At 38.8% G+C, this 26,006-nt stretch overlaps 1 protein-coding gene across 1 annotated transcript in view; it reads left to right on the top strand.

The window, feature by feature from the left end:
- DCHS2 (dachsous cadherin-related 2) overlaps positions 1-26,006 on the top strand; it is a 149,990-nt gene that overhangs the window by 49,332 nt on the left and 74,652 nt on the right. Inside the window, exons 9-12 of the mRNA XM_049709419.1 lie at positions 576-1,419; positions 3,632-3,871; positions 22,249-22,383; positions 22,594-22,803. Coding sequence (XP_049565376.1) covers positions 576-1,419; positions 3,632-3,871; positions 22,249-22,383; positions 22,594-22,803 — 1,429 coding nt within the window. The remainder of the gene's footprint in view (positions 1-575; positions 1,420-3,631; positions 3,872-22,248; positions 22,384-22,593; positions 22,804-26,006) is intronic.

The raw sequence follows: 26,006 nt of genomic DNA, 5'->3' as shown, positions 1-26,006 counted from the left end.
AGATTTTTTTGTTCAAGCACGTGATAATCAGTAATATTAATATAGGTATGTATACTAATCAAGAATATATGTCCCCAAGAGTTCTGTTTCCAAATTATATTCTTTATTGATTAAGGATATGTGGGTTAGGAGAAACTTCTGTCATAATATCTCAAGACTCTGGTTTCAGATAAACAAAGGCATATGATACTTAAATGTATGCAGATGTTGTCATTAAGGAAATATGAGTTTCTAGGACTTAGAGTAGCTTGGAGAACTAGCTCTCGTACACTGTCTTTGAAGAACCATAAGACTACAGTTCACGTAAACAACAGCGTAGCCTCACCAAACTATCATTGCATCCATTGCAGCAAACGGGAGTGGAAAGTCCTATACTTTCTTATCTCCTAGCTATTATGCAGTTTTCAGTCTTCAGAGGCATACTGGAATTGTATAAGGTAAGAAGAGACATTTTCTCACCAATTAACATATGCATATTGCACAACTGGAAGGAATTAGCTTCCAAAAGAATAGCAGCACCTGTGAAGTCTTTTTAAAAACCCCAAATTAACAACTCCTTTTTATTCTTATTTCAGGTGATACCACTATCCAAAGGGAGAGCTCTCATTTCTCAGAATATTAAACACTTAGTTATACCAGAAAACTCGAAGCCTGCAAAAATAATGAGCTTGATAAAGTCACCTGATCACCTTCAACAACATCATAGTGGAAAGTTACATTTTAATATCGCTGCAGATGACAAGGATGGTCACTTTGAAGTCGACAGCTCGACAGGAGACTTGTTCCTCTTTAAGGAACTGGATTATGAAATGACGTCCCATTATCTTTTCAGGGTGGTAACTAAAGACCACAGCAGAAACCCTCCCGTGAATAGCACAGTCTTCCTTAGTGTTGCTGTGGAAGATCAGAATGACCATTCCCCATCTTTCCGGGAGGAGTTCATTGTGATCAGCGTGGAAGAGAATGCCCCTGTCGGGACTCTGGTGCACGTTTTTAATGCCAAAGATGGCGACGGCAGTTTTTTGAACAGTAGAGTACAATACTTCATTGAAGCCCACCACCCTGGAGTGAATCCATTTCTCATCCACCCCTCATTTGGCACTTTGGTCACCGCTTCCCCCCTTGACAGAGAGAGAGTTCCGACTGTTGTCCTGACAGTAACTGCATCCGATCAGGCTGTGAATGTGACAGACCGGCGACTGAGATCGCTGATGGCGAAGGTAGTGATTTTGGATATAAATGACCACAGCCCCACTTTTACATCTTTCCCCATCGCCCTTGTCAAAGAGGATGCCGCGGTGGGCTCCTTGGTGCACCACATAACTGCTCAAGATCCAGACGCAGGAAGGAATGGAAGAGTAACATTCAGCATCCTCTCAGGAAATGAAGATATGGCCTTTATGCTAGATGAGTCATCAGGTACTGTCCTTGTCACTGTCAGTTAAAGCCTGTGATCACTTGCTTACATTTATCTTTTTCATTTTCCTCTGTTATAAAATCATAGTTCTCGAGATGCATATGCTTTAAGGAAATTTGACTTGATTTACTGTTTAACTTATATAGATGATAGGCACAGAGGTCATATTCAGAGAACAAAGAGTAATTGGCCTGTTTGTTAACATTGACCTGCTTTGTAGCTAGCTCACATTTCCTGGGATGAATATACAGTAGCCAACTTCTTTACCCCCATTGTGTGTTTTCATAGGGTAGGAGATGGTACCAAGAGTGAATCAAGGTAGAACATGAGTCAACATTGTTCAAAGACTTTAGTATGGAAACTTATCTCTAAGCTCATACAAACATACACTTGTAAATAGTTGGAAATCATGTATTTTTAAATGGTTGTATTGATATTGACATTAAGACCCTTACTTTTCACAACTGAAACATTTTATTTTTGGCAGAAGCATTTGTTCACTGTCAAGTACTCTTTGGAAATGGCACTCACTGTCACTTCCCTTGTCTTGCTGTTACCATATTGTCAGATAACATCTTCTAAAATTTTTGATGTAGTTTGATGGACAATTATACATTCAAAGTGTCATTCTTGTTATATTGGAAATGAAATTCCCTCAACCTGATTTTCAGAAGATATTGAAGTGATGGACTACCATCTCATTCTCTAAAAAATAAAATCATTTCTGCATGAGCCTTAGAAAAAAATCTCAGATGTATACCATTTGGCCCAACTGTTAGTAAGAGCATTATTTGGAATGGGACTGAATGTGTAGAATTTGGAAGTCATGATTATAGTCTGGCTATATACTGTTGGAAAATTTCATCAAAATATTTATTAAATCCTGTGCATATGGTTCCGTTCTGAGACCTGCATGAACACCACCTAAAAGCCCAACTGACAGAGAGATAGTCCAGACCCAGTTGCTGATTTCTGTTAGAGCTGGGGTCTCCAAGGATCTATTTAAACGATATTTAAAATGCTTTCCAAAATGGCTAAAGAAGGTCTATTTCAGATTGTTAAAGAGGGTGGATAAAATTAGAATTGTGTCTCAGTAATATAGATATCCTGAATCTTAAACTATTGCGGTGGCTGTTTCAGTTGAGATATTTTTTTCAAAGACATAAAATGCTAATTGCTGAAGGCACTCATATGAAATAGGCTATTTTCCTCTCACAAAGCTCATATTTTTTATCAAGAAGACAAAGTGATATTTTCAATGGCTTTTGGCTATGAAGTGTAAAATGATAAGCAATTATGGAGAAACCATTTTATATATAAAATCTGAATCAGTAAGCCTCTTTAATTATTTGAAGAAAAGTTCTTATAGGAGGAGCACGTGTTAGAGGAGCAAACAGCAATCCTAAAAGAAAAAATGTGACAATTGGAGTTATGTAACAAATATATGTGTGCAAGTTGCTTATATGAGTTACGTGCTTAAATGGCAGTTGGATGGAGACATTGTATTCGTGAAGTTTATTGTCCGAGTTATAGTCTTTACTATTTTTTGTTAATAAAAAAAGACAGTTAAATTAGATTAGTATAAAGAGACTATAACTCTTTCACAAAAACTAAATCTCTTAAAGGATGTAGCCATACTTTTTGTAACTTGGTCACTTTTACACATGAAGTGTCCTTTGACACGAAGAGGGATACTGTTAGAACCTAGATATTTTTAAAAATGAAGGTAGAGGGACTTCCCTGGTGGTACAGTGGTTAAGACTCCGTGCTCCCAATGAAACCAGGTTTGATCCCTGGTCAGGGAGCTAGATTCCACATGCATGCTGAAACTGAGTTCGCGTGCCGCAGCTAAGGAGCCCATGTGCAGCAACTAAGACCTGGTGCAACCAAATAAATAAATATTAAAAAAAAATGAAGGTAGATATTGGGTAGATAAATATTCTTGATGTAATCATCTTAGTAGATAATGGTATGTTATGGATTATTTCTGAATTCTCATTCATCCTTATAATTTAAATTAGAATGACTTTTCGAATTAAAAATGTTCTCTTTTATTCCAGATAATATATAAATTTAAAGTTGGTTTAATAATATTTATTCTTTAACAGAGAAAGCTTCTGAATTTTTAGCAACTTAGATGAGTTAGAAAAAAGTATAGTAAGCATGACTTCTCCAAAGAATATTACCTATTGCTTTTCTCTTCTTTCAAAACAGGTTTACTAACTACTACTTCGCCTTTGGATTATGAGTTAAAAAGTCAGTACATTCTGACCCTTCTGGCACTGGATGGTGGCACACCAACACTTTCTTCATCCCAGACTTTGACAATTACTGTTCTTGATGTAAACGATGAGGCCCCAGTATTTAAACAGCACCTATATGAAGCTTCAGTTAAAGAAAATCAAAATCCAGGGGAGTTTGTCACAAGAGTTGAAGCTGTGGACAGAGATTCAGGTAACTCAAAAATATGGGAACTAAGTAATCGACGTTAAAAGCAAAAATTGACATTTACCAAAAACCTGAAAACAGTTGCTAGTTATTTCAAACTTCTAGAATTTCTTTAATTAGCATACACAGAAAAAAAAATTGAATGCATAGTGTGTACTTTTTATAGTATTTGCTTGTATTGATTTTTATTATTACTTATAGTAGAGTGATACATATCTAATTAATATACAATTTATTGATTTGATTTTGATAATAAACAGAAGTATAGACAAAGGATCACACTTTTTTCAGACTGTAATAGCTAGATACATGGAGTACCAGAAGGTAAATCGTTCTTTATTTTCTCTATATGTAGCATAATGGAAGAGATAGGATGCTGGTGTCAGACTGCCTGGCTTTGAATCCTAGAACCACCACTTAAGCTGTGTAACCTTTTTTTTTTTTTTTCCGGTACGCGGGCCTCTCACTGCTGTGGCCTCTCCCGTTGCGGAGCACAGGCTCCGGACGCGCAGGCTCAGTGGCCATGGCTCACGGGCCCAGCCGCTCCGCGGCATGTGGGATCTTCCCGGACCGGGGCACGAACCCATGTCCCCTGCATCGGCAGGCGGACTCTCAACCACTGCGCCACCAGGGAAGCCCTAAGCTGTGTAACCTTTAATAAGCTATATACTAGCTCTCTCTGATCCTCTGTTTGCTTATCTGTAAAATGGGGATTATGATACAGCCTAATTCATAATTCTGTTATGAATATGAATGAGTTATTACCTACAAAGAGCTGAGACCAGTATCTGGCACAATAAACAGTCAATAAATGTTAACTTCCATCATTACTGTTGTGTTATTAATATCAACCACTGTGTTCAGACAAATGACTTTGAAGTAAACAGTTACTATGGCTAGGAATTTATAAATGTCTTAGAATTGCTTTTCAATATCACTATGACTTTTTTGGCCATGTAAGCTTCAGTAACTTTAATAATATCCTTTTTTAATTTTAAACAAAAAATTATAAAAATTATAGTGAAGTAGTTGCCATTAACAGCATATGCTGAATTTTCCCATCTGAATTAATACAAATAGTTTAATAAGCCAGTCTTTTTAAATTCACATTTGTATATAGCAAGTGGCAATACATAATCAATATAATATTTTGTTCTTTTCTTGCAAGAATTGTAACAGATGTTTCTATGGAAATAATAGTATGAAAACTAGCATTTTCCTCCTAAATTGTTTATCAAAGTGGTAAAAGATACATTTTCTTGAACTTTTAAATTATATACTGTTTAGATGCTTTGCACTTTGGGGAAACATCATCTTTTAATGAAATGTATTTTATGTGATGCGATGAAGACTTTCAATGGCCAACACAATTTTCTCTTTTGACCAGAGCGGGGCAGTGTGATCAAAGAGTTTTGCTTACTGTGCTCACCAAGAGGGCTGGAGTGTGCTAACAATTGCTTGTCCCAACTCCGCTTAAAGAAGTTAGCACATTTCTGGCAGTGTGGTTTTTAGTTGATAGAAACAATGGAGAACGTACATAAGCTTTGTGTTTCCAATATACCCAGTTTAGTAAAGTTCTCTGAGAGGATTCTCTGGTGTAAATTGAGTAATGCAGAGCTCCGGGCAACACAGAAACCACTTCCCAAAGTACACAGACATATGCTGAACCCATCACTGACGTGTGATTTAGCAAGCATTTAAAGTCTGTAAAATGCTTCCTCCCTTTGACTTTATTTTATTAATTTTATTTTTTAAAATGGACTCTACTTAAAAGATTTATTTGCTTTAATATTTGAAGGCAAAAAGAATTTCTCTCAAAATTTTTCATATGTCAACTGAAGATGATTACCATAAATACGCTTTCCAATTTTTACTGTCAAATTGCCAAGCGTTAGTGTAATTTTCTTTTGGAATGAATGGTCTGCAACCTGTTACTTATAATTGAATTGAAAGTTCATTATTCTAGAGATTATGGTTTGCCAGGGAATTTAGATGCAAAATTGCTGGTTTTCTGGCTTTGGCTTTATGGGTGTTTGAGATACACATTAGCATTTCCTGAGTCTCACGCACCTTCACAAGTTTTGTAGAAAATTTTGGTTTACTGGAAATCTCAGTGTTTTTAATGAAGCCAGATCTGTTAAGCCAGTGGTTATGTAAATGCATGTGAATTTGGGTGTATGCATGTGTTTCTGAACATATTTTTCCTAAATCTTTTTTTTTTTTTTTTTGCTTATTGGGTTAAGACAATGAAAAAGGATTATGCACAAGAATTAAATGATGTAGTCAAGATTTTAACATAACTGGCATCATATTGGAATTTATGAATGGTTTACTTTATAGTCTGTATTTTTAAAAATATTATAGCATTACTTAATACTAGAAAGGTTAACATACGTTTTCTAGCATTCTACAATGTAGTTTTTAAAAATGTAAGCCTAACAGCATTGTTTGGCATTCAAAACCCATAGGAATTTGAGCACTGAATGTTTATGATGTATGACTCACACTGGTTCTAACGGGAGTTTTTTCTTGTATTAAAAGGGAAAAAACAACTACCACTTTTTAACTAAGATATTAAAACTGCTGCAGCATTTGGTGCCAACAACAAGAGCTCCATTGTTAGTGGGAAAAGATCTATCCCTAGGGGTACCTCTCCCCCAGTACTGGGAGGAAAGGGTGCCCCAGCAGGGAAGATGACTCAGTTCTGGTGATGCATTGGCTCATTCATGGTGAACAAAATAATTCAACAGCACATCACCATACAAAAATGTTGAATTCTATAGTGAAATCTTATTCTCTATCCCATAAAAAATGTATTCTGTATCTGGATTTATCTTGAACAAACTCTACATCTGGTTTCCCAGAAACTGTCTCATGCTGGATGCATAACCCCACCCAACAGCCTGCTCTCGGAGCAAAGGAGAAACACTACCATGACAGTATTTCATCTATTTCATTGAATCTAAGACACTATTAATTGTAAGAAGCATCTAACTTCAGATATATTAAAATTTGGGGAAAAAAATGTGTCTTAGAATTAATGAAAAAATTAAACAGAAAAAAAGGACTACTCACCCAGAGACAATCACTATTAAAACTTTGAAATATAATCCTATTTCATTTAATACATGGTGTTTTGATTATATGATTGTCTAATTTTCTGCCTGCCTTTTAAGCTGTGAACTCATGGATTCAGAACATATTTTACTTGCTTTTATCCCAGGTCTCTAAGATAATGCAAGCTATGACATAGGAGTTTAGTAAATTTTTTTGACTATATGATTTGAGAAACTGGAACATCTGTGAAATAGGCTGCTACAAGCTGCCTTCACTCTTCAGAACTCATTTATTTGTTTATTTCTCCATTCAATCAGCAAGGTACAATCCTGTTTTTCCTTTAGGAATGTTTGAGTTGTGTAGGCATTGTACAGTTGAGAAATTACATGAAAAAATATTTTCATAAAAAGTAAATCTGAAAACAACACTCCCTTCGTCAGAATTCTTAATTAATTCCTCATGGTTTTGAGGATGAAGTTCTCTTCTCTTTTAGCTTAACAACTAGGCACTTTAATAAGTGACTGTAGCTTTCCTCTCTATTCTCAACTCCTATCACTTGCCTGCCTTTACGGTAGGACAGGGTTATGCAAACTTTTCTCTGTAAAGGGCAAGACAGTGAATGTTTTAGGTTTTGCAGGCTATACAGTCTCTACTACTTAATTCTGTTGTTGGAGCAAGACAACAGCAATAGATAATACAATAGATAATAGAGAATTGAGCATGGCTGGGTTTCAGCAGAACTTCACAAAATCAGGGGGGTAGGCTGTATTTGTCCAGTGGGTTTGCCAACCACTGGTCTGACAGATTTATCTAATTAAGACATCTAAATTTCTTACAATTTTCTGATCATCAGATCCAATTATGATGTCATCACGGTAGTAGATCAGTGTGATGATCTACTGGATGCTGAGATGATCTTTATCTCTGCTGAGTAGATGATGGCTGGTAGTGGAAGAGTTTACATAAAGATGTACCATTGTTCCTGCTGGATGAAAGCAGATCACTTGTGATAGTCCTTACAAATTGGTATAGAGTGTTGGTTCTCATTTCAGTTACTGTGTTCTTCAACTGTTTGGTTGTTCTTTATATTTCTAACTCTTTGTTTAAAACTTCTTATAACTTCTTGCTCTGTGCATCCATTCATTTCCCAAGTTCTTAGATCATCTTTACAGTCATTACTCTGAACTCTTTCTCAGGTAGATTGCCTATCTTCATGTTGCTTAGTTATTCTTCTGGGGTTTTATCTTAGTCCTTCATCTGGAACATATTCCTTTGTTGTCTCATTTTGTCTAAATTTTTTTGTATTTTTATATATGTTTTGTTTCTCAACCTTGGAGAAATGGCCCTCTGTAGGGGATGTCCTATATGTCTCAGCAGTACAGTCTCCTTTCATGACCTAAGGGCCAGAGACCAGCTGGTACCAGGGTAGGTTCTGACCTGTGTTTGTGGACTCGGTTCTGCAGGCTTGCTTGCTTCTGGCAAGAAAACTGCCCTCCCCCCTCGTGGATGAGGCTGGTCTAGAGGCTTGTGCAGGCTTCCTAGTGGGAGGGGCCAGTGCCTATGTAATAGGGAAGAACCTTTTGTATTCTATTGCAAGTTAATCACTAAAGGGCTGTTGCCCAAAAGCTTAAATTATACATAATGACCCAATTCTCAGAACCTTGCCTCCCAGGTAATGAACATTAAGCTAAAATACCTTTGTTTAGCTCACAGGAAACATCCTGACCAGGTCCACCAGTGAATGACTGCAGGGAGGAAGAAATTAACACATCTCCTCTGGAGGCTGATGGGAACCAGGAAGTGTTTGACTTTACTCCCTCCCCTTTTAGTGTAAAAGAAGCCTGAATTCTACCTCAGGCAAGATGGTTCTTTGGGGCACAAGCCCTCCATCTTCTCAGTTTTCTGGCTTTCCAAATAAAGTCATTACTCCTTACCCCAACAATTTGTCTCTCAATTACTGGCCTGTTGTGCGACTAGCGGTATGAACTTAGACTTGGTAACACTTGTCCACTGGTGGGTGGAGTTGGGTCTTGTCCCTCTGGTGGTCAGGAGTGTCAAGGAGTATGTCTAGAGGCAGCTGTGGGCTCAGGAAGTCTTTAGGCAGTGTGTTTGCTGATGGGCAGAGCTGTGTTCCCACCCTGTTGGTTGTTTGGCCTAAGGCATCCCAGCACTGGATCCTGCAGGCTACTGGGTGAGGTCAGGTCTTGGTGCCAAAATGTCGGCCTCCAGGAGAGCTCATGCTGATGAATACTCCCTGGTACATGCACCACCAGTGTCCCTGTCCTCAGAGTGAACCACAACTGCCCACCCTCCCTCCATCTCCCTCCATCCAGGAGACCCTTCAAGATCAGCAAGTAGGTCTGACCCAGGGTCCTATGAAGTCACTGCTTTTGCAGTCCTCCAAGAGTAGAGTCTCTGTTTCCCCCAGTCCTGTGGAGTTCCTGCAATCAAGAACTGCTGGCCTTCAAAGCCAAATGCTCTGGGGGTTCAATCCTCTATATTCCAGATCTCCAGGCTGGGGAGCCTGATATGGGCCTCAGAACTCTCACTCCTGTGGGAGAACTTCTGCAATATAATTGTTCTCCAGTTTGTTGGTTGCCTACCTGAGGGGTATGGAATTTGATTATATCATGAATCCTCCCCTCCTACCATCTCACTGTGGTTTCTTCTTTATGTCTTTGGATGCAGAATGTCTTTTTTTATAGGTTCCAGTCTTTTATCTATGGTTGTTCAGAGTTAGTTGTGATTTTGGTGTGCTCATGAGAGGAGGTGAGCTCAAGGTTCTTCTACTCTGCCATCTTGTCCAGAAAGTTCGAGAATGTTGGTACTCAAAAGGTGGTCCCCGGGACCAGTGGCACCATCGTCCACAGCCTACACAGAGGGCAACTACCAGAGGGCATTTAAAGGATGCTGGTGTCCCTCTAAACAATGGCTTTCCCAGGGTCTTTATGAAGGGAGAATACTCTGAACTGTTGGTAAATGTAGTTAGAGGAGGGTGGTGGGCATGTCATGATAAATGGTAAATTTACCATTGGTAAATCCATCCTAATGTTCTTCTCCATTTCCTTAAGCTTTTTGATTCCTTTCTGTATAGTATGCAAGGGAAGATCTGGCATCTCAATCTCAATGATGATAGGCCACTATTGAATGCAGCCAATCAAAAGAAACTGTCAAGGGAAATAACTAAAAGAGCTAGCACATTAAATTCAGAATCTCTGGTAGGAACACCACATCAATAAATCCAGCTGAAACCAAAGTACTATTTTATCTTCCTGGGTTTCACATCCTTAGAATTGATTTCCACACATTTTCCACAGATTTATTCAATATAAGTTAGAAAAATCTTGCTATTATTTTAAAACTATAAGCTGTCTCTAATTGAGTCATATTTGCATGTAACTGCCTGCAGTATGTTGAGATCTGACTCTGGTTGTAGGTCTTCTCGTGAATAGGTATCCCTTTGCAAGAAATTACCTGTTATATATCTGCTGCTCAATTTGGTTCTGATCTTCAGAGAGATTAATTTGGGGGCTTCCTTAGAAGTTTTTCGGTTTTTTGACTATGACTTGAGCTGCAACTTTAAAGACTCAGCTTATAATTTTCTTTCTGTAAGTTCCCATTGCATTCAGAGACAGCCAGTTCACATCATACTCCTTTTACTATCCCATGGCCAAAGTCAGCCCCACTTGGTCCTCTAAGGAATAGAAATCCTTTAATAGTCAGTTCATCACAATCAAACACAGGTGATAATTTAAATGATCATGGTACCGTTGCAAATGAGAAATTACTAGTGTTCCATTTCCTGTGGGCAGGGAACCCAGCACTGCCTTTAAGGCCAAAGGCATAACCAAATCAATCTCAGAATCCCTAATACCTGGGATCCAATCCTGGTGCCAAGTACCGTATCAATCAGGTGCAGTCAGGAAAACCAGCTATTACAATACAAGTGTTGGAAGGCTGAATAAACAGAAAGGAAATCCTGAAGTAACCCAGAAAAAAATAACGGTAGGAAGCAGCTACCACCCCTAATCCCTGGAAACAAGGAGAATAGGTCCAGATTATCAGAATCTAGGAAAAAAATGAGAGGAGGGGCCTTGCAGAGCCTGGTCTGGGAGTGCCAAAATAGAAAGTTGTGAGCAGTTTCTGCACTAGAAGAAATGGCGTTGCTGACAGGGAAAATAAGAAAACAGGAAGAAGAAGTCCCATCTGCTCTCCTCTGACCTCAGTCTCCCTCGAGGGTCCCTTTGTGGCAGACCCTAAGAGGGGCTCAGCTGGCAAAGGAGATTCTGCACAGCTGTGATGTGCAGATTCCCTAGCCCCAGCATCGCAGGGCGGAATGGGGAAGAACGGATTCAGAGCTGAGTCACAACAGTTTAATAACTAGTACACCATATAAAGAACAGAGGGAGGAGCTGGCAGAGGGAACAGCAACTACAAAGGCCCCAACAGAAAGACACTTAGCATGTTCAGAGAGCAGAAGTGAAGCCCGTGGGCCAGGAATATAGTGCAGGAGCAAGTATATGAGAAGAGCTTGAGTCCACATCACATGAGACTTTGTAGACTGCGGTATGGAGTTTGGTTTCTATTTTGAGTGCATTCAAACACTTTCTTCCCTCTTACTTGTTAAATCCTATTTATCTTTAGGGTCTAAGCTTATACAGAAAGCAACACATACTCACTCAGTTATGTCTTACCATGTGGAATTGTAATTGTCTGCTTACTTCTCTGCATCCAGTGCTACACTATAAGCACTGTGAGAGCAAAGAATGTGTCTTCTTGCCAGCAGTTATATCCTTAGCACCTGGCATGGTATCTTGGCACCCGCTATCACTCTCTCTATATGTTTATTGAATAAGATAATAAATGAACAAACTATCTACCTGTAATAAGTCTTCCCTGATCCCCTTCCTCAGTGATTTCACGTATTCCCCCACACCATCTCCCTCACTAGAGGGGAACTCTGAGGACCAAGATAATTACTCATTATTCAATGGTATCTTTCCAGTGCCTGGCACTTGGTAAATGTGCACTGCATAAATAAACACATAAGTGAATGAATCAATCAACCAAATAACTGGCGCTCAATACATATGTGTCATCTGCATATAGGTGGAAACTGAAGCCAGTGAAGTGGGAAAGAGGTGGAATGAATTCCTTCCTCCCCCCTTCCCCCTCCCCTTCTCTCCCTGCCTTCCTCTCTCTCTCTTTGTTCCTTCCTTTCTGTGTTTTTTAACATCAGTCAGCAATACCTGAAGCCAAGAGAAAACAAGTCAACTAAACATGGTCAGTAGATCTTACAACAAGAAGCTTACTGGTGACTGTAGAAAGAATAACTAGATACGGCAATGATTTCAAGCTAACTGCAGAGAATTTTAAAAAGATGCTTGGCTATAAAGAGGAGGAAAAAAGTCTTGTTTCTTACAGCTAAAATATAATTTAAGGAAAAATTATAAATGGGAAAGATTAGAACTGACAGGAAAATTTCAAGAGGGTATTTGAAGAATTACTTTTGCCATTAAGACACAAAGCAGGAGGTAGAGTTGAATACAGATGCAGAAAGTTGAGGGAGCTTTTTCCCAATGCCTCCATTTTCCCTAGGAAATAGGAAGGGAAATGATTTGTGAGAGTGAACGAGGGGGTGATCGGGTAGAAGAAATGAATAGGAGAGGGGTGACCAAGGAGATCTGGAAAGATTGCCAGATGACAGTAACATTTCAGTGGCCTCCATCTATGCTTTTGTGAAGTTTTCTCCAGCCCCAGTTATCTGCTGGATATTCCAGGAGGACAGAGAGATGGCTGGAATGAATCTGGACTGAGGTTTTGCTGGCCTTCTTTGGTAAAAAGCCACAGTACCTGAGGAAATTTGCAAGGTTGCCAAAGTGTTAATTCATGGGGCTGCACTGAAGAGGAAAAGAAATGAACTGAAGAGGGGTATCCTAGAGTAGGAGAAAGCAAGAAGTCATAAGGCTGTAGGTCTTGAGGTCTAAGAACAGATATAGGTATGTGTACACACACACACACACACATCCTTTGGTGTGTTGTAAGTGTATCACTGAATATCTTCAGATCCAGATTTCCAATTTTCTTAGTGAGGTGATGGAATTAGACTCAATAATCTCTATTTTACTTTTATTTTCTTGGTTCTCAAGTTTGATGATGTTGTGTTTAATCTGGAGGATTATAAGTGTGTGAGGAGGAAGAAGCAAGGCACTAATTGAATTCTAAAAGAGCCATAGTATAATACTTTAAATTTAGCTCACATTATTTAAGTTGTGAAGGGTGCGAAGTTTGGAGTGTGAAATCATATATGTGCAAACTACAGTTATAAATAAAGATCTCATTTATCCTGAATAATATACTAGGAGGATTGAAGGTGAGTAGATTGTTACCTTAAGGATCAAAGCTATATAGAATAATAGAAATGATAAAATCTGAAAGTTTCTAAAACGTCAGGGGAGTATTGGATACAAACGTAAAGCACATTAGAGAATAAGTAGACCAATAGGAGGAAGGGAAACTGAAAAGATTTGAGTTTATGTTTAAGCATGTGAAGACATTTTCTAGATTTGACAAGTGTTAGGAGTTTAAACTGTATAATATATAATATGTGTAATATATAATATGTATAATGTGTAATAACATATTATAAATGAGTGGATTATTGAAAAATTAAGGGTCCAAAAATTAAAAAAGCTGTTCTCCATGAAAGCTTCCTGCAGGTAGGGGCCATACCTGTTGGATTCACCACTCTCTCTTTGGCAAACAGCACTGTGCTTGGCACCTAGTTATGCTGACCAAATATTTGAGGAACAAAGAAATTAGATCTAAGTTGGTATAGTCCCCATTTTCATAATGTAGGATGAGATAGGAATAACAAATTTTATCAATCTGGAATTTTTAAAAATTCTGTCTTGACCAAAGAAGAGATTAAGGTCATTATGAGATCAAAGTAATCACTATGTGTATTAAATAATCATTAATGTAATAATATGCCTAATGACAGAATAAATTTTCTGGTGACCTCTGATTATACCATATCAAATACTTTGATCCTGCCTTATTAGACTTTTTTCTCAAGGTTATTAAAATGCCTGCAGATAATCCCAAATATCCTTTCTCTTTCAAGTGACATAGTAAGAAGTCATGTATATTTATTCTTGTATAAAACTGGCATTATATTCCACTTTTTCCAGTACTCAGTTCTATATTGTATCTACTAGATCACAGCAGATGAAAATTTAATTTTTAAGACAGGCAAGATGGAAATGTGTAATTGGAGTTTTTTGTTAAGTCCAAAGAAGAGTGTTTCATCATTTATTAAATTGTAAATCATATATGCTAAGTACTATGTCTGTACCTAGATACTCGTCAGTGAAGAAAAGAACATAGGAAAATGATTGAAAAGAACTGGTGTGAAGTGCAAATAAGCTGCAATGTCATGGGATAAACTCGTTCAAGTTAATGGTATGAGAGATCTTCATACCCAGTGATGATGTGACACTTTTCTCTGAAGGGAAATGAAACTGCAGAAATATAGGAAGAATTATTTTCAAAATGCATAATAATGTGGTACCACATTTCTCACTCCAGATAACAGACTGAATGCTAAGTAGAAAACAAAAAGAACCAAAAATACACACGTGAGCAATTCTACATGCTCACCTCCTGTGCTGGAGAATGAACAGAGTAACATAACTGGGCACAAGCATTTTTGTTTGTTTGTTTGTGTTTATTTATTTTAAAATCTTTTCTAGAGTATAATTGTTTTACAATGGTGTGTTACTTTCTGCTTTATAACAAAGTGAATCATTTATACATACACATATATCCCCATATCTCTTCCCTCTTGCGTCTCCCTCTCTCCCACCCTCCCTATACCACCCCTCTAGGTGGTCACAAAGCACCGAGCTGATCTCCCTGTGCTATGCGGCTGCTTCCCACTAGCTATCTATTTTACATTTGGTAGTGTATATATGTCCATGCCACTCTCTCACTTTGTCCCAGCTTACCCATCCCCCTCTCCATATCTTCAAGTCCATTCTCTAGTAGGTCTGTGTCTTTATTCCCATCTTGCCCCTAGATTCTTCATGAACATTTTTTTTCTAAGATTCCATAGATATGTGTTAGCATACGGTATTTGTTTTTCTCTTTCTGACTTACTTCACTCTGTATGATAGACTCTAGGTCCATCCATCTCACTACAAATAACTCAATTTCGTTTCTTTCTATGGCTGAATAATATTCCATTGTATATATGTGCTACATCTTCTTTATCCATTCATCTGTTGATGGACACTTAGGTTGCTTCCATGTCTTGGCTATTGTAAATAGAGCTGCAAAGAACATTGTGGTACATGACTCTTTCTGAATTATGGTTTTCTTAGAGTATATGTCCAGTAGTGGGATTGCTGGGTCGTATGGTAGTTCTATTTAAAAAATTTTAAGGAACCTCCATACTGTTCTCCATAGTGGCTGTATCAATTTACATTCCCACCAACAGTGCAAGAGGGTTCCCTTTTCTCCACACCCTCTCCAGCATTTATTGTTTGTAGATTTTTTTGATGATGACCATTCTAACCAGTGTGAGGTGATATCTCGTAGTTTTGATTTGCATTTCTCTAAAGATTAGTGATGTTGAACATCCTTTCATGTGTTTGTTGGCAATCTGTATATCTTCTCTGGAGAAATGCCTATTTAGGTCTTCTGCCCATTTTTGGATTGGGTTGTTTTTTTTTTCTTTTTGATATTGAGCTGCATGAACTGCTTGTAAATTTTGAAGATAAATCCTTTCTCAGTTGCTTCATTTGCAAATATTTTCTCCCATTATGAGGGTTGTCTTTTCATCTTGTTTATGATTTCCTTTGCAGAGCAAAAGCTGTTAAGTTTCATTAGGCCCCATTTGTTTATTTTTGTTTTTATTTCCATTTCTCTAGGAGGTAGGTCAAAAAGGATCTTGCTGTGATTTATGTCATGGAGTGTTCTGCCTATGTTTTCCTCTAAGAGTTTAATAGTGTCTGACCTTGCATTTAGTACTTTAATTCATTTTGAGTTTATTGTTGTGTATGGTGTTAGGGAGTGTTCTAATTTCATTCTTTTACATGTACCTGTCTAGTTTTCCCAGCACCATTTATTGAAGACGCTGTCTTTTCTCCACTGTATATTCTTGCCTCCTTTATCAAAGATAAGGTGACCATATGTGCATGGGTTTATCTCTGGGATTTCTATCCTGTTCCATTGATCTATGTTTCTGTTTTTGTGCCAGTATCATACTGCCTTGATTACTGTAGCTTTGTAGTATAGTCTGAAGTTTGGGAGCCTGATTTCTCCAGCTCCATTTTTCTTTCTGAAGATTGCTTTGGCTATTCGCGGTCTTTTGTGTTTCCATACAAATTCTGAGATTTTTTGTTCTAGTTCTAGAACAATGCCAGTGGTAGTTTGATAGGGATTGCATTGAACTTGTAGATTGCTTTAGATAGTAGAGCCATGTTCACAATGTTGATTCTTCCAATCCAAGAACATGGTATATCTCTCCATCTGTTTTTATCATGTTTAATTTCTTTCATCAGTGTCTTATAATTTTCTGCATACAGGTCTTTTTTCTACTTAGGTAGGTTTATTACTAGATAATTCATTCTTTTTGTTGCAATGGTAAATGGGAGTGTTTTCTTAATTTCACTTTCAGATTTTTCATCATTAGTGTATAGGAATGCAAGAGATTTCTGTGCAGTAATTTTGTATCCTGCTACTTTACCAAATTCATTGATTAGCTCTAGTAGTTTTCTGGTAGCATCTTTAGGATTCTTTATGTGTAGTATCATGTCATCTGCAAACAGTGAGAGTTTTACTTCTTCTTTTCAGATTTGGATTCCTTTTATTTCTTTTTCTTCTCTGAATGCTGTGGCAAAACTTCCAAAACTATGTTGAATAAGAGTGGTGAGAGTGGGCAACCTTGTCTTTTTTCTGATCTTAGTGGAAATGGTTTCAGTTTTTCACCATTGAGGACGATGTTGGCTGTGGGTTGTCATATGTGGCCTTTATTATGTTGAGGTAAGTTCCCTCTATGCCTACTTTCTGGAGAGTTTTAATCATAAATGGGTGTTGAATTTTGTCAAAAGATTTCTCTGCATCTATTGAGATAATCGTATGGTTTTTCTCCTTCAATTTGTTAATATGGTGTTTCACATTGATTGATTTGTGCGCATTGAAGAATCCTTGCATTCCTGTTATAAATCCCACTTGATCATAGTGTATGATCCTTTTAATGTCCTTCTTGGATTCTGTTTCCCAGTATTTTGTTGAGGATATTTGCCTCTATGTTCATTAGTGATATTGGGCTGTAGTTTTCTTTCTTTGTGACATCTTTGTCTGCTTTTGGTATCAGGGTGATAGTGGCCTCATAGAATATATGTTTGAGAGTATTCCTCCCTCTGCTATATTTTGGAAGAGTTTGAGAAGGATAGGTGTTATCTCTTCTGTAAATGTTTGATAGAAGTCACCTGTGAAGCCATCTGGTCCTGAGCTTTTTCTTGTTGGAAGATTTTTAATCACAGTTTCAATTTCACTGCTTGTGAGTGGTCTGTTCATATTTTCTATTTCTTCCTGGTTCAGTCTCAGAAGGTTGTGCCTTTCTAACAATTTGCCCATTTCTTCCAGGTTTTCGATTTTATTGGCATATAGTTGCTTGTAGTAATCTCTCATGATGCTTTGTATTTCTGCAGTGTCAGTTGTTACTTCTTTTTCATTTGTAATTCTTTTGATTTGAATCTTCTCTCTTTTTTTCATGATGAGTTTGGCTACTGGTTTATCAATTTTGTTTATCTTCTTAAAGAGCCAGCTTTTAGTTTTATTGATCTTTGCTATTTTTTCCTTCCTTTCTTTTTCATTTATTTCTGACCTGATCTTTATGATTTCTTTCCTTCTGCTAACTTTGAGGGTTTTTTGTTCTTCTTTCTCTAATTGTTCTAGGTGTAAGTTTAGGTTGTTTGTTTGACATGTTTCTTATCTCTTAAGGTAGGATGCTATTGCTATAAACTTCCCGCTTAGAACTGCTTTTGCTGCATCCCATAGGTTTTGGATTGTCGTGTTTTCATTGTCATTTGTTTCTAGGTATTTTTTTATTTCCTCTTTGATTTCTTCAGTGATCACTTCGTTATTAAGTAGTGTATTGTTTAGCCTCCATGTGTTTGTATTTTTTACAGATCTTTTCCTGTAATTGTTATCTATTCTCATAGTGTTGTGGTCAGAAAAGAGACTTGATATTACTTCCATTTTCTTAAATTTACCAGGGCTTGATTTGTGACCCAAGATATGATCTATCCTGGAGAGTGTTCCATGAAGCACTTGAGAAGAAAGTGTATTCTGTTGTTTTTGGATGGATAGTCCTATAAATATTAATTAAGTCTATCTTGTTTAATGTATCATTTAAAGCTTGTGTGTCCTTATTTATTTTCATGTTGGATGATCGGTCCATTGGTGAGAGTGGGGTGTTAAAGTCCCCTACTATGATTGTCGTACTGTTGATTTCCCCTTTTATGGCTATTAGTATTTGCCTTATGTATTGAGGTGCTCCTGTGTTGGGTGCATAAATATTTACAATTGTGATAAGTTGTAAATTTATAACATTTCTTCTTCTTGGATTTCTTCTTCTTGGATTGATCCCTTGATCATTATGTAGTGTCCTTCATTGTCTCTTGTAATAATTTTTGTTTTAAAGTCTTTTTTGTCTGATATGAGAATTGCTACTCCAGCTTTCTTTTGATTTCCATTTGCATGGAATATCTTTTTCCATCCCCCACTTTCAGTCTGTATGTGTCCCTAGGTCTGAAGTGGGTCTCTTGTAGACAGCATATATATGGGTCTTGTTTTTGTATCCTTTCAGCCAGTCTATGTCTTTTGGTTGGAGCACTTAAGCTTTTACATTTAAGGTAATTATTGATATGTATGTTCCTATGACCATTTTCTTAATTGTTTTGGGTTTGTTATTGTAGGTCTTTTCCTTCTCTTGTGTTTCCTGCCTAGAGAAGTTCCTTTAGCATTTGTTGTAAAGCTGGTCTGGTGGTGCTGAACTCTCTTAGCTTTTGCTTGTCTGTAAAGCTTTTAATTTCTCCATCAAATCTGAATGAGATCCTTGCTGGGTAGAGTAATCTTGGTTGTGTTTTTCTCCCCTTCATCACTTGAAATGTGTCCTGCCACTCCATTCTGTCTTGGAGAGTTTCTGCTGAAAGTTCAGCTGTTAACCTTATGGGAATTCCCTTATATGTTATTTGTTGTTTTTCCCTTGCTGCTTTTAATATTTTTTCTTTGTATTTATTTTTTGATAGCTTGATTAATATGTATCTTGGCGTGTTTCTCCTTGGATTTATCCTGTATGAGACTCTCTGTGCTTCTTGGACTTGATTAACTATATCCTTTCCCATATTAGGGAAGTTTTTAACTATAATCCCTTCAAATATTTTCTCAGTCCCTTTCCTTTACTCTTCTTCTTCTGGGGCCCCTATAATTCAAATGTTTGTGTGTTTAATGTTGTCCCAGAAATCTCTGAGACTGTCCTCAATTCTTTTCATTGTTTTTTCTTTATTCTGCTCTGCACTAGTTATTTCCACTATTTTATCTTCCAGGTCACTTATCCGTTCTTCTGCCTCAGTTATTCTGCTATTGATCCCTTCTAGAGAATTTTTAATTTCATTTATTGTGTTGTTCATCACTGGTTGTTTGCTCTTTAGTTCTTCTAGGTCCTTGTTAAACACTTCTTGTATTTTCTCCATTCTATTTCCAAGATTTTGGATCATCTTTACTATCATTATTCTGAATTATTTTTTAGGTAGACTGCCTATTTCCTCTTCATTTGTTAGGTCTGTGGGTTTTTACATTGCTCCTTCATCTGCTGTGTGTTTCTCTGTCTTCTCATTTTTCTTAACTTACTGTGTTTGTGGTCTCCTTTTCACAGGCTGCATGTTTGTAGTTTCCATTGTTTTTGGTGTCTGCCCCCAGTGGGTAAGTTTGTGTAGGCTTCCTGGTGGAGGGGACTAGTACCCGTGTTCTTGTGGATGAGGCTGGATCTTGTCTTCTGTTGGGCAGGTCCATGTCTGGTTGTGTGTTTTGGGGTGTCTGTGACCTTCTTATGATGTTAGGCAGCCTCTCTACTAATGGGTGGGGTTGTGTTCCTGTGTTGGTAGTTGTTTGGCATAGGGTGTCCAGCACTGGAGTTTGCTGGTCGTTGACTGGAGCTGGGTCTTGGCATTGAGATGGAGATCTCCAGGAGATTTTCACCATTTCATATTACATGGAACTGGGAGGTCTTTTGTGGACCAATGTCCTGAACTCGGCTCTCCCATCTTAGAGGCACAGCCCTGACCCCTGGCTGGAGCACCAAGAGCCTGTCATACACACGGCTCAGAATAAAAGGGAGAAAAAAAAGTAAGAAAGAAAGAAAGAAGGAGATAAAATAAAATGGAATAAAGTTATTAAAATAAAAAATAGTTTTTAAAATTTTTTTTAAAGTAATAAAAGTAAAAGCAAGAAGACAGCAACCAAAAGACAAATCCACGAATGATACCAAATGCTAAAAACTATACTAAAACAAAAACAAAAACGGACACACAGAACCCTACGACAAATGGTAAAAGCAAAGCTATACAGACAAAATCACACTCAGAAGCATACACATACACACTGACAAAGAAAGAAAAAGGGAAAAAGATATATATATATCGTTGCTCCCAAAGTCCACCTCCTCAATTTGGGATGACTTGTTGTCTATTCAGGTATTCCACAGATGCAGGGTACATCAAGATGATTGTGCAGATTTAATCCGCTGCTCCTGAGGCTGCTGGGAGAAATTTCCCTTTCTCTTCTTTGTTCGCTCAGCTCCTGGGGTTCAGCTTTGGATTTGACACTGCCTCTGCGTGGTCACCGGAGGGTATCTGTTCTTCGCTCAGACAGGATGGGGTTAAAGGAGCAGCTGCTTCGGGGGCTCGGGCTCACTCAGGGTTGGGGAAGGGAGGGGTACGGATGCGGGGCGAGCCTGCGGCAGCAGAGGCCAACGTGACGTTGCACTAGCCTGAGGCACACCGTGTGTTCTCTCGGGGAAGTTTTCCCTGGATCATGGGACCCTGCAGTGGCAGGCTGCACAGGATCCCAGGAGGGGAGGTGTGGAGAGTGACCTGTGCTTGCACACAGGCTTCTTGGTGGCGGCAGCAGCAGCCTTAGCGTCTCATGCCCGTCTCTGGGGTCCGCGCTGATAGCCGCAGCTCGCGCCCGTCTCTGGAGCTCCTTTAAGCGGCGCTCTTAATTCCCTCGCCTCGCGCACCAGGAAACACAGAGGCAAGAAAATGTCTCTTGCCTCTTCGGCAGCTCCAGACTTTTTCCCGGACTCCCTCCCGGCTAGCTGTGATGCACTAGCCCCTTTCAGGCTGTGTTCACGCAGCCAACCCCAGCCCTCTCCCTGGGATCCGACCTCCGAAGCCCGATCCTCAGCTCCCAGCCCCCACCTGTCCCGGCGGGTGAGCAGAGAAGCCTCTCGGGCTGGTGAGTGCCGGTTGGCACCGATCCTCTGTGCGGGAATCTCTCCGCTTTGCCCTCTGCACCCCTGTTGCTGCGCTCTCCTCCATGGCTCCGAAGCTTCCCGCCTCCGTCACCCATAGTCTCTGCCTGCAAAGGGGCTTCCTAGTGTATGGAAACCTTTCCTCCTTCACAGCTCCCTCCCTATTGCAGTTCCCGTTCCTATTCTTTTGTGTCTGTTTTTTTCTTTTGCCCTACCCAGGTACGTGGGGAGTCACTTGCCTTTTGGGAGGTCTGAGGTCTTCCGCCTGCATTCAATAGGTGTTCTGTAGGAGTTGTTCCACATGTAGATGTATTTCTGATGTATTTGTGGGGAGGAGGGTGATCTCCACATCTTACTCTTCCTCTATCTTGAAGCTCTTTGGGCACAAGCTTTTAAACAGAGGGTCCACCTACAGAAATTGCCATTTGCCCTGCAAGCTTATAATGATGCCACTAAATCACAATTAGGTGTTAGCAGGAGTAATTAGGAATATGTTATAGGGTTGCACACTCATAAGAAATTTTTTATGGGAGGGAGAAAATCTTAAGCATTCACTGTGGGAAGGATTTTTGAAAATCCAGCATTTCAGCCAGGAGACTTTTATTTAGCAAGACCAGCCAAAAGAGTTGTTGTAAATTTTTGTTTTTGTTTCTGACCTTAATTTGAAGGTTACGTGTCTTGCCTTTTTTAATCTATGGCCTAACATGTTCATAGGAAAAAGGAGAAGAGACAGATGGATTCCAAGGGGATAATGGCTGAGTTTTTCCTCTATATTTTCCTTTAGGAATCAATTCCAAGCTTCAGTTTGAAATCATGCCAGGTGCTTTATTCGGGTTGTTCGAGATAAATCCTGACACTGGGGAGGTGGTGACAACCACCACCCTTGACAGAGAAGTTCAGGAAGTCCTCACCCTTCGAGGTAAGGGATCCCTTGACTGTGCTAAACAAACAAAAACAGGCAGCAGGCCATTGAGAGGGGAAATTTTACATTTCAGTAGGTTGTCTTTAAATAAAATATTATTGACCCAGTGCTACCCGGTTAATTTGGTCTGTTGCTGTCTGGTTAGGGCAGCATATTTTAGGTATGAATTAATGGCCACCATCTGTGCCGTCTTTTGTTCCTTGTCAGTACTTGTACGTGATGGGGGAGCCCCTGCTCTGTCTGGGACTACAACAATTCTCTGCACAGTGGGAGATGAAAATGATCACGCACCGGAGATTATTGTCCCCAGGCATGACATTGAGGTTCTGGAAAACCAAGAGCCGGGGCTTGTCTACACTGTTTTGGCCTCTGATATGGATGCTGGCAATAATGGAGCTGTCAGGTATCACATAATTGGTAAGTATTATCTTTATTTAAATACCCCCCTCCCCAGGATACCAACTCGGTTGACACACACTTCATGGAGTGCATTCAGCATTTGGTATCTAGCACAGTGTTTACAGAACTCACACCTGCTAAGAACTGATTGGTGCCCTGGGTCTCCTCTCCTCCTCCCCACAGCCACCCTGATCCAGTGCCCTCCAAACTCCTCAAAAACCTACCCTTGACAACTCTCGCTGTTAGTAATCCACTAATATTAGTGCATGTACAGATGGAACAGATAGCTTTTGTTTTCTATTTTCACTTTTTCTCTATTTTCACTTCTCTCGTATGATTACTTATTTTTATTATTTTGAACAGTCAAGATTTTCTTTCAGGCCTAGAGGACATGAGTAGAAAAACAATTCCCAGATCTGCAGACCAATGAAACACTTCAGATCTACAACAATACCCCAGAGATCAAAGTCTTTAGGAACTTCTACATTACCAATTGTGGTTAAGGACCAGGGTTTGTGTTTTTTGAAATTTCCAATCTGATATAACTGATACTTTTGTAAAATCCAATAAATATAAATTACTGGGAGAAAAAATCAGAGGCATACAAAATGCAAGCCCCAGTTTTTAAAAACTATTACTGTATTATGAAGACATAAGATTATTCTCTCATGTTGCTATAAAATTTTCTAAATACTTACTCTTAATTTCTTTGTATTTATCTTGTTGAGGACCAGCTACAAGCAATCCCCAAACAGCACCTGTCACCTATCACAGCATCAAGGACATTCTTTTTGACCATTCACTTCCCTTTCCCAAATGGTCAACAGTTCCTCTCTACTGGCTTTTCCCATCAGTATTTCCAGTATTTCCCATCTTGAAAAGCATAGATGTCTCCCTTCACTCACTGTCTCTTTTCCTTCACAATCAAACTTCTTGAAAATTGTTGTCTACACTCTGGTTTCTGTGTCTTTACTTTCATTTCTTAGCCTGCTGTAAAATGTGTTCCACTGAAGTCACTCCAGCGAAACTACCCTTTCCAGAGACATAAAAGATCCCATTGTTGCCATATGCGTTGGATCTTTCTTAGTTCTTAATTTTTTTTTTTTTTTTTTTTTTTTTGCGGTACATGGGCCTCTCACTGTTGTGGCCTCTCCCGTTGTGGAGCACAGGCTCCGGATGCGCAGGCTCAGCGGCCATGGCTCACAGGCCTAGCCGCTCTGCGGCATGTGGGATCTTCCCAGACCGGGGCACGAACCCGTGTCCCCTGCATCAGCAGGCGGACTTTCAACCACTGCTCCACCAGGGAAGCCCTCAGTTCTTAATTTAATTGTATTGCTTTGTGTCTTTGTGCACCATGCCCTGGACACTTGGTCTCACCTTGACTTCAGAAAGCCACTTACTTTCTTTTGGTCCTTCATCTGTCTTTCTAGACAAGTCTTCCCAATGTCCTTGTTCTTCTGGTGGTTCTCTGACTTGTTAGAGTTTTCTGGATCTTTTTGGCATACCTTTTTCTTTTCTCATAGACACACTCTTTCTGGTCATTTCATCCAGTTCCTGTTTTCAGCTACCACTGGACCTCAATATCTCCCTATCTTGACTGTACCCTAGATCTAAGTCCCATTAAAGGACATTTTAAAAATTGAAGTAGAGTAGACTTACAGTTGCAGATGTTCAACATAATAATTCAATGTTTTTATAGATTATGCTCCATACAAAGTTATTATAAAATATTGAGTATTCCCAGTGCTGTGCATTACATCCTTGTAACTGATTTTATACCTAGTAGTTTGTACCCATGATTCCCCTTCACCCACTTTGCCCCTCTCCATGACTCCCAATACTATGTTAAATAGAAGTGATGAGAGTGGGAATGCTTGTCTTATTCCTGATCTTAGAAGAAAAGTTTTCAGCTTTTCAATGTTGAGTTTGATGTCAGCTGTGGGCTTGTCATGTATGGCCTTTATAATGTTGAGGTATGTTTCATCTTTACCAACTTTGATGAGAGATTTTTATCATAAATGGATGTTGAGTTCTGGAAAATGCTTTTTCTATGTCAAATGAGATGATCATATGGCTTTTATCCTCCCCTTTTTTGATGTGGTGTAACACCTTGATTGATTTGCAGATATTAAACCATCCTTGCATCCCTGGAATAAATTTCAATTGATCATGATTAAAAATCCTTTATATGTATTGTTGAATTTAGTTTGCTAATATTTTTGTTGAGGGTTTTGCATTATGTTCATCAGGAATATTGGCCTGATAATTTATTTTTGTAGTGTCTTTGGTTTTGATATTAGGGCTTCATAGAATGAGTTTGGAAGTGTTCCCTTCTCTTCAATTTTTGGTATAGTTTGGGAAAGATAGGTATTAACTTTTCCTTAACTGTTTGATAGAAACCCTCAAATTCTGGTGGGGTCCTACTCTGATTTGTTAGGAGTTTTTTTGTTTTTTTTTTTTTGTTTTTGCATTACGCGGGCCTCTCACTGCTGTGGCCTCTCCCATTGCGGAGCACAGGCTCCAGACGTGCAGGCTTAGCAGCCATGGCTCACGGGCCCAGCTGCTCCGCGGCATGTGGGATCCTCCCGGACCGGGGCACGAACCCATATCCCCTGCATCAGCAGGCAGACACTCAACCATTGCGCCACCAGGGAAGCCCCTGTTGGGAGTTTTTTGATTATTGATTCAATTTCATTACTTTGGTCTTGGAAGTGTGTATGTTTCTAGGCATTCTTCCATTTCTTCTAAGTTGTCCAATTTGCTGCTGTATACCTGTCAATAGTATTCTCTTATGATTGTATCTCTGTGATATCAGTGGTAATTTCTCCTCTTCCATTTCTAATTTTATTTACTTAGACTTTCTCTTCTTTTCTTGATGAGTCTGGCTAACAGTTTTATCAATTTTGTTTATCTTTAAAAAAAAACAGCTCTTAGTTTCACTGAGCTTTTCTTTTCTTTTTTTTTTTTTTGGTCTCTATTTTATTTACTTCTGCTCTCATCTTTATTATTTCCTTCCTTCTGTGGACTTTGTACTTCTTTTTCTAGTTCCTTTAGATGGAAAGTTAGGTTGTTTATTTAAGATTTTTCTCGTTTCTTGAGTTAGACTTGAATTACTATAAACTTCCCTCTTAGAACTGCTTCTGCTGTGTCCCATAGATTTTGGAAAGTTGTGTTTTTCTCTTCATTCATCTCAAGGTATTTTTTTTATTTCCTCTTTGATT

The sequence above is a fragment of the Orcinus orca genome, chromosome 4, assembly GCF_937001465.1.
Source record: "Orcinus orca chromosome 4, mOrcOrc1.1, whole genome shotgun sequence".
Taxonomy (NCBI): Eukaryota; Metazoa; Chordata; class Mammalia; order Artiodactyla; family Delphinidae; genus Orcinus; species Orcinus orca.
Note: the sequence above shows the minus strand (reverse complement) of the source record. Positions and strands in the feature narration are given on the sequence as shown.